This window comes from Lutjanus erythropterus, chromosome 14 (assembly GCF_056507025.1).
Source record: "Lutjanus erythropterus isolate fLutEry1 chromosome 14, fLutEry1.hap2, whole genome shotgun sequence".
NCBI classification, from domain to species: Eukaryota; Metazoa; Chordata; class Actinopteri; order Lutjaniformes; family Lutjanidae; genus Lutjanus; species Lutjanus erythropterus.
The window spans coordinates 35,801,930-35,815,853 of NC_139330.1; the positions used below are offsets into that span (position 1 = coordinate 35,801,930).

General features: G+C 39.7%; 1 protein-coding gene across 1 annotated transcript; it reads right to left on the reverse strand.

Moving 5' to 3' along the window:
• Positions 1-1,268: 1,268 nt before the first annotated feature.
• LOC146315914 (collagen alpha-1(XXV) chain-like) lies at positions 1,269-12,115 on the reverse strand. Its single transcript, XM_084736600.1, has 2 exons — positions 11,370-12,115; positions 1,269-1,403 (listed from the first exon to the last, which is right to left on the reverse strand). The coding sequence occupies exons 1-2, from the start codon at positions 11,688-11,690 to the stop codon at positions 1,284-1,286; spliced, it is 441 nt and encodes a 146-aa protein (XP_084592726.1). The 5' UTR covers positions 11,691-12,115; the 3' UTR covers positions 1,269-1,283.
• Between the last annotated feature and the right edge of the window lie 1,809 nt (positions 12,116-13,924).

A 13,924-nucleotide genomic window follows, 5' to 3' on the forward strand; every position in this document is an offset into this window, starting at 1 on the left:
CTAACACACATAGATCATAACCCTTGAATATAGCACCACTCATTGAGATTGGTTCTGAAATATACATAGAGTGTTTTTTTAATCCAGAAATAATGCAGCTCCCCTTTTTAAATAGATCTGTTCACAGGTTAGTCTTAACCTAACAAAAATGATGGTGGCATTAAAGCAGTCAGTGTGGCATTTACATGTATGAATGTCTGTCTCAGCCATGCCAGGCTATATACACCCTGGTGTAAACAGTAACATTGGCTACCTTGGAAACAACTTGCATCATTGGCTACTGACACCTAGGTGAAAATAGCATCTGCCAAAATTAAATGTATAAATTACTAGTATGGCTGCACAATTAATCACAGTTGCAATTAAAATATGTGCATTAAAAACAGCATTATAATGAGATACTGTAGTGCTGCATAGATGACCTGACCTAAAATCTTGCTCTGCAGACAAAAGAAAACATGTTTGTTTGGTACAGACCTCAATAAATATCACATTGTCATGATTTTAATCTTTTTTTGAGCATGGAAATTAGACTGCAAAACTGATCATTTCCACTAATCTTATCACATATTGCAACTCTTTTGGCTGAAATTGCGATTGCAATATGGCGTTTTTTAACAAATTGTGCAGCCCTAATTATGTAAATGTCATTATTATGAATTTACTTTAATTATAAGCATCAAGTCATTTCACTCTCCCTTTCCTTTTCATGACACATTTTATTTGTTGTATCATTAATCTTTATATGTTGCTGCTGTTGCTGACCTCTTAAACAACAAAAGCTGACAAACAGAATTACCACATCCAACTTTCAGTCATAAAGTTGTGATGTTACAAAGAGGTCACATGTTGATAACCTGTTTAAATGCAGCCCTCTCATCTCCTACTAACTGATAGACAAAATGTAACATATCAAACATGAAACCATCACACAGCAAACAGTCGAAACCCAACAGTGCAACACAGTATGTGCACCGATGATTGCAAAGGTTTTTGAAGATCTTTCTTGACCTTTTGGCAGTGCTTTAAACTGAGCTCCCCACCCACTGCAGCTTCGTCTGCTGATCCAAACCTGCTCCAACAAGCACTTAGAGCAACATAAGAGGCTTTCATAAGGAGGAATCATAACTGACATGTCTAAATATTGAATAGCCATCATAGTGGCCACCATGAGGAATGTCAAAACACCCTGTAGCAGTGAAGCTACACTTGTTGACTCCTGCGTTGAGTAGTGACCACACAGTTGTGTTCAGTGTCCCGTGTCCTCTGTGTGTAAAGTTGAATCAGTCAGAAACATGTGGATGGGTGAATGGATGGAGGCTGAGAATCTTACCTGGGGGACACAGGCAGCTGTGGGGAGCTTCTCTCACCTCCCGCGTCTTTGGTAGTCGTGCTGCAAGCTTCTGCATGAGAGAGGGCACAAAAGAACAACGTTAGAGAGCACAGACATTCATGTTGCACCTGGTGTGAAATGTCAGCTGTCAAATTTACATTTTTCCGTGCGGCCATAATATCCTTTCTATTAAATGCCTTAAATTACTGTGGATGATGGCATTGCAGCTTTTGACTAATATGTTGCACTTGATGCTGCTGTTAACTCTGTTCAAAATAGCTTGAAGTATTTTCTCCCAAAATTAAATCCTTGACAGATTAGAAAAATCTCAAAACTTAAGACCCTAAAACGAGGTACCGTGTTTGCCGGTGGAGGACCCTTCCTGGAGGTGCAGAAGGTGTGGCCACGGGCTGAGGAGTCCTAAATCAAACAGGCAGCCTATTAGGCCAAACCATGTGCTGCCAGTCATAGACGGGCTTAGTTTTCAGTTTTTCTATGTATTAGTTGTAGGTGGTGTCCATCATGTTCTTATGTTGTTTGTTTTGGCCAAACCATCCTGCAGTATTCCCTCATGTGTCATTGTGTTAGGTTAGACCACCTTGCCAAAAATGGATTAAAAGCAAATCAAGCAGAGTTGACAGTTCCAATAAGTAAAACCAAGTCTTATGGTAATAAATAATATGGAGAGAGTCATATGGAGAAAGAGTTGAAGGAGTGTCAGATGCCATGGGACAATGATACTAAAGTTTGTACAGGATCCAGTAGGAAGTTGGAGAGGGTTAGACAAGACTGCTCCTCTTAAATTTGAAAGCAAAAACTCTTTCTTTTCTCTTATCGTTTTATTGTAAAGCACAAGGCCTGGCTGCTAACACCTTTTAGTCTTCCTCGAGACATCCATGTGTGACAGTTGACCTCATTAGATCAACAAAAGCCTGCATGTGATTCGACCCTGAACAGAATACAAAACCATACGAGTACATTCTCTGCAGCATAGCAGTCAGTCCCACTGGTGATGGTTACTAGCAGAGGAATGCCAGCACGGGCTGTTTAGAGGCCTGTAACAGGTGCTGAAGGGGATGTCATGAAGGCACTGTCTTTCTGAGCACTGCTGCAGTATTCTGGGTACTGCTGCTGTTACCTCAGTGTATCTCGGAGGATGGCCATGAATCGAACCAGAGATCCTTAAGGGCAAGTGTCCAACATTTGCCTGGCCCTTTTTCTCGTAAATGGACAACTTTGTATGAAGTGTCGTCTGAACCTGACTAAAGCTAGCCATTATATTGACCTGTTATTGAACTGTTAAAATAAGGTACATCCTGTTTCAAAAAGATGAAGAAAAACTGGTCCATGCATTTAATATTGATTATCAAGCTGCCACTGTCAGCTCTGAAGAAGATTTTTCTGTTATATTCATTACATATATGTTCAGAGGGTATACTTAATGTGTGTTCTTTCTGTTAGAAATAATTTTGGGGTCTGATTGAGCTGATAAAAGTCCTCAACTACAAAAATATTGTTTAATAAAATAGGAGGTTGGTCCGTACAAGGTTTAATAGCCAAGAGTTTGATTTTTTTAAAATATATTTTCCAGCATAATTGAAGAGTAAAAACCAAAACCCCTTAAAAAGCCTTCTAAATGTTGCACAATATGAGAAGTTCAAACTCTTCTTTCTTTCATACCTCCTGAAACCCGGCCAATCACTGTATGAAGTGGGTGGGATAGTCAGATGATCAGTTTTGAATGGTTACCAAAATTGATGGACGGAGCCTGAACTCTCAGGGGGTTACAGACCCTGTTTGGGGATCCAATAAGCATCCTGAGGCCTTAAGAGCATAAAGTCTGAAGAGAAACCAAATGTAGATAAAACTATAAGAATGACTGAAAAAATGCCAGTTCTTGAGTATTATTCCTTAAATATGGGGTTAGCTATAAAGCACACTCTTAAAAATGTGCATTAAAAAAAACAAAGATTCCAAAGCTGCAAAGTTAAGTGCTCTCGTCGTTCAAAAGTCTCATGCGGAATCAATTGTAGGACTGCACACTCAGGCATAAATTTCCCTTAGCCCACTTTATATTATTCATGAATACTTCCAGGAATTTATTTGGTTGATACTGGCAGACCCCGCTCACGACTGGAGAAGTCTTTAGTAAGACTAATCCACAGAGCCGTGCAGCCACAGCTCTCCACGGTCCGCCCTGAAGCAACATCACTGAAAGACTCCAAACTAGATAATGGAGCTAATGCAGAGTAGAGATTCAGGTCAACTGGAGCAGTCAGCTCTGAAGAATAAAGGGCTGCACCTACAACCACATCAGAGCTCACAATATGAGAGGGCCTGTCAGAGGGAGATGAATGGAATGACCACACTTCAAAGACAATCAATGGCCTTTAACTCCTCACACAGACATTGTCCTACAGTCTAATGACTGTGCTGGGACACAATAATGTCATAAACTGAGAAATTAAATAAGAGCCAGAGAGCCACTAACATACAAGTTAGTCACAAAAATATGATGTAAGATATTAAACTAAAGTCAATTAGCTTTAAAGAACTCAAACTATCCAAGTGAAAGCAAATGAGGACCACATTTTGTACAGTTTCCAAGTGGGATGTTTATCTGTGATGTACATTTTAGATACTGTTACTGGAAAGAATGAGTCTGTTTCCAGGACTGTGTGTATGATATATGGTTACTGTAAACTAGTGGTTCTTTGGCTCCACCCACTCATGTTTAACTCAGCCAATGATATTACTTCTGCCTGTAGCTGAATTAACTGAGCTCTGCATCCTAATAGGGATGTCCTGTATGTAAAGTCATACCATGATATCCTACAGACGGGTTGTGATGCATACATAGAGCAGCTGGGGCACTCAGTCTGTTTGGGAAGGCGGATGAAGTGTGTCTGAATGTGAGACAGAGAGAGAGAGAGAGAGAGAGGGAGAGAGAGAGAGAGAGAGAGAGAGAGAGAGAGAGAGAGAGAGAGAGTGTGTGTGTGTGTGTGTGTGTGTGTGTGTGTGTGTGTGAGGTGGTAACCTGATGCCACAGTTTTTGATGTGGTTTTAACAATCTATTTTAAAAAGATGACAGAGCCTTTGGTTATCCTGTACTCTGATTAATATTAAGACCTGGCACTGCTGCTACATGTACACTGCCTCATATGGTGTTCTCAGTCCTGGCCTTCACTCAGCTTCTTAGCTTCACAGAGAACTGAAAGTTGTAATCATACCACTTACTAAAAAAGTATGCTCCAAACATACCCTTCCTTAAGGTTGTGCCAATAATATAATTTGATATTTCTGTTTTATCAAGCTCTAACAAACTGCTTTGCGATGTGACTGAAGTCTGTGGAAGCTTGTTGCTCTTATTAAAAGAAAACATTTTTTTAATCAAATTTTAATTTCATTTAGCATCTGTGTGCATGAAGTACAAAAAATAAAAATTTTAATAATTGAATTTAACATATTTCAAAACTTTTTTTTCATGTTCAGTCTTAAGAAAAACTTTCTTGATTTATTTTCCCAAACTTCATGTCTGAGAAATGTCAGAACTTGACCATTATGAAAATGACCACAAAAAACTAATTGCATGTCATTTTCATTTGATTGACTAACTGTCAGGACATGATTAAAATGCAAATAGTTTGAAATTTCATTTTCACCTTGTGGTTGCATGCTGTCTGAAAGTGTATAGAATCCTATTTCCATGAATGTCATTTTAAAAAAGATCCTGTAAGTCATTATCATGAGACACTCATAAGACACTTTCTCATAATAACAATCTTTTTTAAATCACAGTGGTAGAAATGGGATTCCATAAAAAGTGAAAATTAAAATTTGAGACAATTCTTCAGTATTTTGGCACTGTCACACTCACCAAAATACATTTTTCAGTGAAATTTTTATTTTAAATTTACCAGTGTTGATGATTTTTAAATGAAAATTCAAATAAAAAATGAAGTTAATAATTATAATGTACCCATGAATGGAAAGTGAAATTTAAACTTTTACATTTTTTAGTCTTCAGCAATTATGATTAGAAGAGTTACAATGATGAGGCAACATTAGGTTTACTGTGTTTTGAACACTCACAATATTTAAAATATTTAAAATTCTATTGGCAAGTTCTTTAGTAGATAATCATTAATTGATGACAGACCCCAACAAAACAAATGAAAGAAGTTCTCACTCAGAGACTGTATTAAGTTAAAGAAGCATGTGGGACATCTTTAGAAAGCAGAGATGTTGCTGTGGGCTGTGGCTGTAGCATGAATTCAGTGGCCTTTTTTGGCCACAGCTGATTTATCTAGCAGGTGCAGTATTAGCAAACAGCTCCCATCAATCACATAGTCCTGTAGCATTTAATACAGTGTAATGAAATGTCTTATTGATTCTTTTCTTCTCGACAGCGATCTGATGTTGTCATTAAATAAACACTCACTGTGAAACCTCACTGTGCTGTATATCTTTACAACTGTCAGCATGCCTGTTCAGTCTCAAGCTCAACTGTAACGAATCATTCAGCTCAGGTTGGAGAAGTTACTCTCAGTGTGTGTGTTTGTGTGAGAGTGTGTGTGTGTGTGTGCAGCCATCACTAACTGTGCTTTGACGAAGTGCAGAGGTGGCTCGGGCACTTCTGCTTGAGTATGCTGTTTGCATTAGGCTGTCTGATTAGCACATGGGTCATTTATACTCCTGCACACACACACACACACACACACACACACACACACACACACACACAGATCACAGAAGATGCAGATGTGTATATGCATTTATTTGTGTTTGTGTTGTGTGACTGTATGCTCAGACCTCGTGGTGTATTGGGTGACAGCTCTGTGGGGAGCAGAGTGAGGAAACCGGGGCAGGGGGAGACTATATTTTTCACATTTCTTCACCTCACATTGTGGCCTCCAGCTCCCATCATGGCTCTGCGCTCACTATGTGCACCAGGCTTGTAGTGGGTCTGCAGAGAGCACTTTGTGGTTAATTGTAAATGTTAAAGGGGCCGTGTTTGGGGCGAGATAACGACAGAGGGGGAGGTTAGAGGGTCAAACTGTTTTCAGGGGTGTTGTTAAGAGTATGGCAGTTATTTTGGGAGAATTCAAGGACCTCACAAAGCTTATTCTTAGTTATGACACCTGTTGAGAGTTTGCAGCTATGAGGAGTTGTGAACCTTCATTGCTTTCAAAATAGGAAAATGTTTTTACTAATACAGAGGAATTATTATCCTTGTCTTTGCATTAAATAAAGCACTGGAACTGGGAGACGGTTAGCCTAGCTTAGCACAAAGACTGGAAGCAGGGGGATTTAAAGCACAAACCTACTATTAAAACCTCCAGTGATCACAAATTAACACATTGCATTTTCTGTTTTCAATCTGAACATAAACAGAAATGTAAATCACAACCATTTGTGATTTTAAAGGAGCAATATGTAGCCATTGTGCATGCAAAAATGAGTACAGCAGCCCAGATAGTGAGTTAGACTCATAGGCTGTATATTAAATAAGTTGTAAACCTAGTTGAAGTGAGTTGTTTATGATTTATTACAGTAAATTTCTCCTTTGAGGTACATGCTAGAAAAATTTCTTGATAACAACAATTTTTCTAACTGCTCTGTCTCTCTGTCTCAGGCCATAGGTTGCCAGATACTATCAGTGAGCACAGGTTTTGGTTTCTGTTACAACAAGACTCTTGTGTCAAAGGGCAGGACTGAGCTCATCCTCCACACACCTACACACACTGGACTGCAGCAGCAGAGCTCACAGCAGAGGAGGGAATGAGACGGACTTGTTGAACAAGTAGAACACAAAGCTGCAGAAATGTGATGTCTTTGGCAACTCTGCCTGCAGTAACCTGTTGTCCCCTCTTAATCTGTACCTAATTTGTTTTACACAGCCACATGTAGCATGTTATGCTAAAGTGCTGAAAGTGAACTCATGTTATCCTCTAAAGCTGCATAAATTGTTGAAAACCACAAAAGCCACAAAAACGGAAACACAACATCAACTATAATATAGAAGTGGTTTGCATATCTCAAAAGTGACACTGAAGCACATATTACGATACTAAGACTAATACAACTAATACAAAAATGATTCTAGACTTATTATTCACTGCAGCGGGTTACAATTTAAAGCATTATTTGAACTCTTTCTATTGTCGAGAAATCCCATGAAAAGACCAAAACCAGCAACATGTTAGATCACCTCTCACTACTCTTTGACTTTTACACCTGGTATTATAATGTGATCTGTGTCCAGTCATCCAGATAAGGAAAAACACATGTTAATGCAAGGTGTAAATGCTATCGAATGCTATCGAATGTGATCAGATCTGCCAGACCACATCTGGAGGTAGACTGGCTTGCGCTGTGTTCAGATCTTAGGCAGATGTAGACGCAATCTGCACAACAATCTGGATGACACATCTGGATACAGATCACATTTTATTAGCAGGTGTAAATGGGGTGTCTGATTCCTACTGAAGATGCACATCTTTAGAAAGATGCTTGTAGTTTTAAACAACATTACTCAAATAGAAGCAAACAGTGCATTTGATGAGGACTATTTCTCTTCATCCTAACGGCGGACTGATCCACATTTGTTGCTCCAGTGAGCAGCCTACTTATGGCAGTAGGATAATGTGTATATGTGTCTGTGATAATGAAGGAACACTAATGTGTTTTAATAGACAGACAGATGTGTTTAAAGCAAACTTTCATACACAGGCACAGTAACTGCAAACAGAATTTACTCAACACATTCGTCAAAAAGCTAATGGACTCAGCTGTGATCTAAATTTGACTGGAATAATTAGAAGGACCAACACTGCTAGAACCGGGGACATTTTCCATAACAGAGGAAGCCGGTCATCATTGAAGGAGACAGGGAGGTGGACTCTGGACTGTGTTGGGTGAAAGTACCACAGACGTCTCTCTCTCCCTACAAAAGGCCACATCTGTGCTTGTGTCCCATTAATAATGACTATTTATACACAGAGAGCTAAACAAAGAGGCAGGCTGCATCGCCCTGGGCCAGTCTGGAGAGGAAAACGGAGAGATCCTACTCCCCAGGCCCCACGGAGGAGCTCCAGAGCCAGGAACTCCATCAGCAGCACCTTCAATTGTACTTAAGTACATCAACATCACTACGTTCAACTTGTGAATGCAGATATGAAGAGTGGGAGCACAGCATAAGAAAATATCCAGTCTTATTTGATTTGGTAATAACTTCATGTCTGTGTGTTAGGAACAGAGCTGGAATCAGGACATGGTTAGTTTAGCTTAGCATAAAGACTAGAACCAGTGGGAAACAGCTAGCATGGTTCAAAAATACATCTACTAAGACCTCTACATCACAGTTACAGTGGTTGGCTCACCACTATAGAGTCCACTCAAGGCTTCTACCTGTTAAAAGGAGGTTCTTCCTCACCACTGTGGCATTAGTGTTTGCTCTTGGTGGGAACTATTGAGTCTCTGTTAATAATATTACAAAGAGCACAGTCTAGGCCTGAGAAAAATAGCGCTATACAAATAAAATTAACTTGGATTGACTCTAAAGCTCTTAAATGTACAAGTTGTGTCATGTGCAAACACATCTCATTTTGTTTCTTGTGTTTGTTTTGTTTGTTTGTTTGTTTCTTTTTCTGATTCTGATGATAGACTCTCCTGAAGTCTAAACCATCCTGGAAAAGATGTATTTACAGTAGAAATGACCCTAACCATGTTTCCTGAACCAAGACCACCTTTTTTTTTGGTCAGACCAAGGTTGTGGTCCAATGTAGGTAACAGACACACCTTGGTCTGACCAAAAAAAAAAAAAAAAGGTGGTCTTGATGTAATTTTGGTTCGGGTCAAACTGAAACGTCTGAAAGTCCACATCAAACAGAGTGAAAGGGCCCTTAAATCCTGGCTATCATCAAATGTGTATTTCCTCAAATTTTGAATTATTCCTTTAAAGTGTCTCAGATAAATCATGGGTCAGCTCATTGAATTATTATTTTCCAAGCTTAGATTATTTTAGGAAATTTCTTCCTGATATTTGCTCAGGTTAACATATGGACAGTGCAATATGGCCGCCCTCCCTGGTAGTAAGCACCCAGTGTTCTTCCCTCTCCTGGTTAGTGCATTATACTGGCCCTTATACTGGCCCAAGTGAAAGGGCTCATGGTGGAGGGGGGAGGTTGGGGTGATAAAAGTTAAACCAAAGCAAACAGAGGAAGAGAAGAGAAAACAGGGTCCCTGTGGGACTTCAATCACGGGTGAAGAACTTGTTAGTGTAGCTGTGGAAGTGGTCATTGAAAGGGCAGCACGGACTAGACTTCAGGAGCAACAGATGTGAAAGGCCAGAGAGAGCTCGCCTCACGTTATCTCAGTGAAGAAGCACACATGGACAGCCTGCTCGGTAACAGTGTTGAATTTGTCCAACTTTGACTAACAGCATTCTGGGTCCACTTTATAACATGGAGCACTTTATAAAGCCTTTATAAGTACCTGGTGGTTTTATTAATGGTTAATAAAGCCAGTAGTAACACTTTATAGATCAGTTAGAACCCATTAATAAGAATGTGTTTAGGGTTACCAGGGCACAAATAAGTCTTTCTGACTGGTGTTCACCCTTTTAATAACACTTCCTAATCAGGCAGCCTTAATTAAGTGTTTATAACTTGTTCATTAATGGTTAATGACAGCTTTACTAACACTTTACAGATCAGTTGGAATCGATTATTAAGAGCAAGTTTGGGTTGCCAGGGAGTAAAAACATCTTTTTGGTTGGTGTTCAGGCAGCCTTACTTTAGCGTTTAGAAGTTATTAGTAAATGGGTTATTAATGGTAATTACCATATTTACCAATGTTTTATAGATCAGTTAGAAGCCTTGAATAAGAACAAAATTTGGATTGCCAGGGTGTAAAAACTTTTTGGTTGATGAGTTCCCTTTCACAAACACTTAAGCCATACTTAAGTGTTTTTAAATTGTTACTAATGGAAAGACAAATTTACTAATACTTTATAGATTGGTTTGAAGCCACAGGAACAAATTTGAGTTGCCAGGCTGTTAAAAAAACAAAAAACAAAAAAAAAAACTCTTTGGTTGGTGCTTACCCTTTCACATACATTTAGTCTGGCAGCCTTAATTAGGCCTTTATAAGTCGTTACACATTATTTATGAATGGTTAATAACAAATTTACTAACACTTTATAGATATTAGAAACCATAATAACAAATTTGGGTTGCCAGGGTGTTAAAAAAATCTGGTTGATGCTCACCCCCCTAATTAAGTGTTTAGAAGTTGCTACTAATGGCTTATTAATGGTTAATGACAAATTTACTAACCAATACTTTTGTCCTTTTACTTAAGATGTTAAATTCAGGAGTTTAAACCACGACAGTTTCTACACTACAACTATTACAACTTTCAGTAAATGATCTGAGTGCGTCTTCCACCGCTGGTGTTTCACCTTTCACTAACACTTCTCAGCAGGCATTCTTAATTAAGTGTTAATAAGTTGTTACTAATGGCTTATTAATGGTTAATGACAAGATTACCAATGCTCTATCCGGTTAAAAGCCACTGATAAGAATAAGTTTACCAATTGTGACAAAGTTAATATAACTAACAAGTTATTTGATGACAAGTTTGTCACAGTTTTTCAAAAGGATTAGTAGAAGGCAATAATGTTAATATTTATTTAGTTAGTTATTATTTATCTATTTTATGTTTACTGAAGTTATGTGGACAGTTCATTCCACTTAAAACTTCATGAAACAACTAATAAACCTGCCTAAAAGTAATAAAAATTAAAATTCTTGTTCCATCAAAACTAAATAAAAAAAATGTGGACTCTCGATTATCCTTCATTTCTTTCCATCATCTACTTAAAGACATGAACTAAAGCTCGATGTCCCGTCTGAAGTTGCAGCAACACAGCAAAACACTATAAAACTGAAAAATAAATTATTCTCAGTCCTCATCAGATGCCAGACTGCTGTTTGTAAAACTTTTAGATTTAGTTTGTGCGTAAAGCGCTCACCTCCTCCAGGATCTGGTCCAGCCGGCCCAGGATAACGGGCTCCACCTGCTCCACAGACAACATCCAGGCGGAGAGCTGCTGCTGCTCTAGACTTACTATCCGGGACTGTAACTCCGAGGTCCGCACAAAAACCACAATGCAAAATCCAACGCACAGAACAGACAGCGCGATGCAAAGCGTTACACCAGACAGATCCCTCCAGTTCCTCCACAACGGCTGTTTGGACGGTTCCTCCCGCTGATCCTGCTGCTGCTGCGCGCCCAGAGTCCTCCTCTCCTCAGCCGCTCCACCGGCGACTCCCCATTTCTGATCCTCCTCCATTTTATACCTCTAACTCTGCTTTATCCACACAGAAATCCCTCTGTTCATCAGGTGAAGAGCTGCACAAGAGGAATCCTGACGAGCTGCAACTGTGGAACTTCTGAGATACTTTGTCTCTGAAGGGAAAAAAAGTTTTCTTCTTCTTCAAACTGTCTCCAAACTGCTGCTCCGCACTCAGATGAGCACCTATATTAAAGTTAGAATATTAGACATTGTGTAGATGGTCATCAGTCAGTCAGAGATGTTCCTGATTCACAGGGACCGACTCTTATTCCTCTGCGTTCCGCTCCGTCTGTCCCATCCGCTGCGTCCTCTCTGAGCGCTCCAGTCTGCTGCAGGTCACCCGTCAGTGCGCGTCTGTGAAACCCGAGCCAGCCTCTCCTTACTCTGCTCTGCTCTGCTCTGCACGGCTCTGGATGCCGCGGGCCCTTTGCTCACTACATGCTCCTCCTCTCAAAGGTTTTAGGTTAAATACCGGGGCGGGATCCATGGCGGTGTTGCTGCCCTCTTTGATCCGCGCACTTGGTGACGGATATTTTTAGGGTGCGCACAGCGAGGCCGCTCAGTCACACAGCTGGTGTACTGACGAGCCGCCTGCTGTCAGTACAGCTCAGGTCCAGACCAAAACACTCTGCTGTCCCCAGTCTGGACCCGGTTCTGTTTGAAAGAGGATCCGCAGCATTCATTGAAGCTGTGCAGAAAGACTGGAGCACCATGGAGTGGATGACTTGTACTTATCAATATTTCATACCAACAGTTATATCTATTTCCTTAGGCTGTAACTGGAATGAGTTACCTATGCACATTTAAAAAAGATAAATAACCACTGCTATAGCTATAAACTGTGACACTGGCGTGTGCAGGCTGTCTGGAGGGCAGGGGTGAAAAAAGGCACCGGCTGTATGCAGTGGGGCACCAGTGTGGGGAAAGTCAGAATGCATTTAGAGTGGAACTGTTCCAATCCCTGGTTTAGATTAAAATGGTTTTAATATGTGACTTAAAGCATAACTACTATTACATCTCTGTAATAAAAAACACACAGGGAAGTATTAATTATGTAGCCATTTAGAATAGGGCTGTGCTAGATGGTAAAAAGTGATATTGCAGTTATTTTTGATTGAAATTGTGATATGCAATATGATTTTTTCATTTTTACTGAAAAAAACTATTAAAATCATGATGATGTGATATTTGTTGGGGTCCGTACTGAACAAACATGTCTTTTTCATCTGAAGATCAAGATTTACTTCACTTGGCCGTATTGCAGTTTTGAGACTATTGCAAATAATTTTGCAGCCCTAATTTAGAGACTTGTAGAGACCAACTAATTTTCTTGCATGTAGGGCAGCCTATATGTCACTGTATCATGTTTGCTCTACTTGAAGGCATGTAACTTTGTTTTATGCATTGTAAGGGTCCGCAGAAAGGCACTTTATCATGTTTTCCCTGGGGGCACCCTACAGAGCACCTTACCATAATTTTCTACTGGAAGGACACCCTAGAATGTACATCATTACGTTTTCTACATTGGTGGGGCAACCTTGATGGCTCCTTATCATATTTTGTCCACTGGAAGGGTACCTAGAGGGCAATTATCATGTTTTCTTTACTATAAGGATATCCAAGAGGAGAGCGTTAAGTTGCAGGCAGTCCATAAAGGAGATATATGTCACACTACGTTGTACAAGAGGAGAGTTGATTTACAAAGTTACTGAGATGTTAAGCTAATATTAGCTGAGCATTGACTCACTAACTATGTTAATATTAGCCTCGACTTACAGTTTTTTGTGCCACTTGAAAATATTGAATTAAGTTGGAATTTATTGCATCTCCAGCTGTAATTTTCCACATTTTTATTGATGGTATAGCAACATGATAAAGTCCACATAAAGTCACAAGTTATTGGTTTTACAGTCCAAGTCGAGCTGCAAGTCTTTTTGATTTTGTTCAGTCAAGTCTAAAGTCATCAAATTTGTGTCTCATGTCTGACTTGACTCCAAATCTTGTGACCACACCTCTGTGAGTAGCTGGTACAACTCAGTGCAGCACCTTTACATTTACAACCTGTTTCTGGTCTGAACATAGCATTCCTCTTTTGTAACCATGAAAGAGGAGTTTGACCCATAGATGTATTCAATTGAACTAGATAGTGAATGCAAAAATGGCACCCATTCAGTCCGTTGAGACATGCCCAGCAGGCACTTAAGCCAAAAAAGTTTCCTCACGTCCAGGTT

What these genes read in the sequence shown, in the direction of transcription:
- LOC146315914 (XM_084736600.1), bottom strand. Translation starts at nt 11,690, where the DNA reads ATGGAGGAGGATCAGAAATGGGGAGTCGCCGGTGGAGCGGCTGAGGAG. An exon ending in TGGACCAGATCCTGGAGGAG is followed by an intron (nt 1,404 to 11,369) that starts GTGAGCGCTTTA and finishes TCTCTCATGCAG; the next exon opens with AAGCTTGCAGCACGACTACC.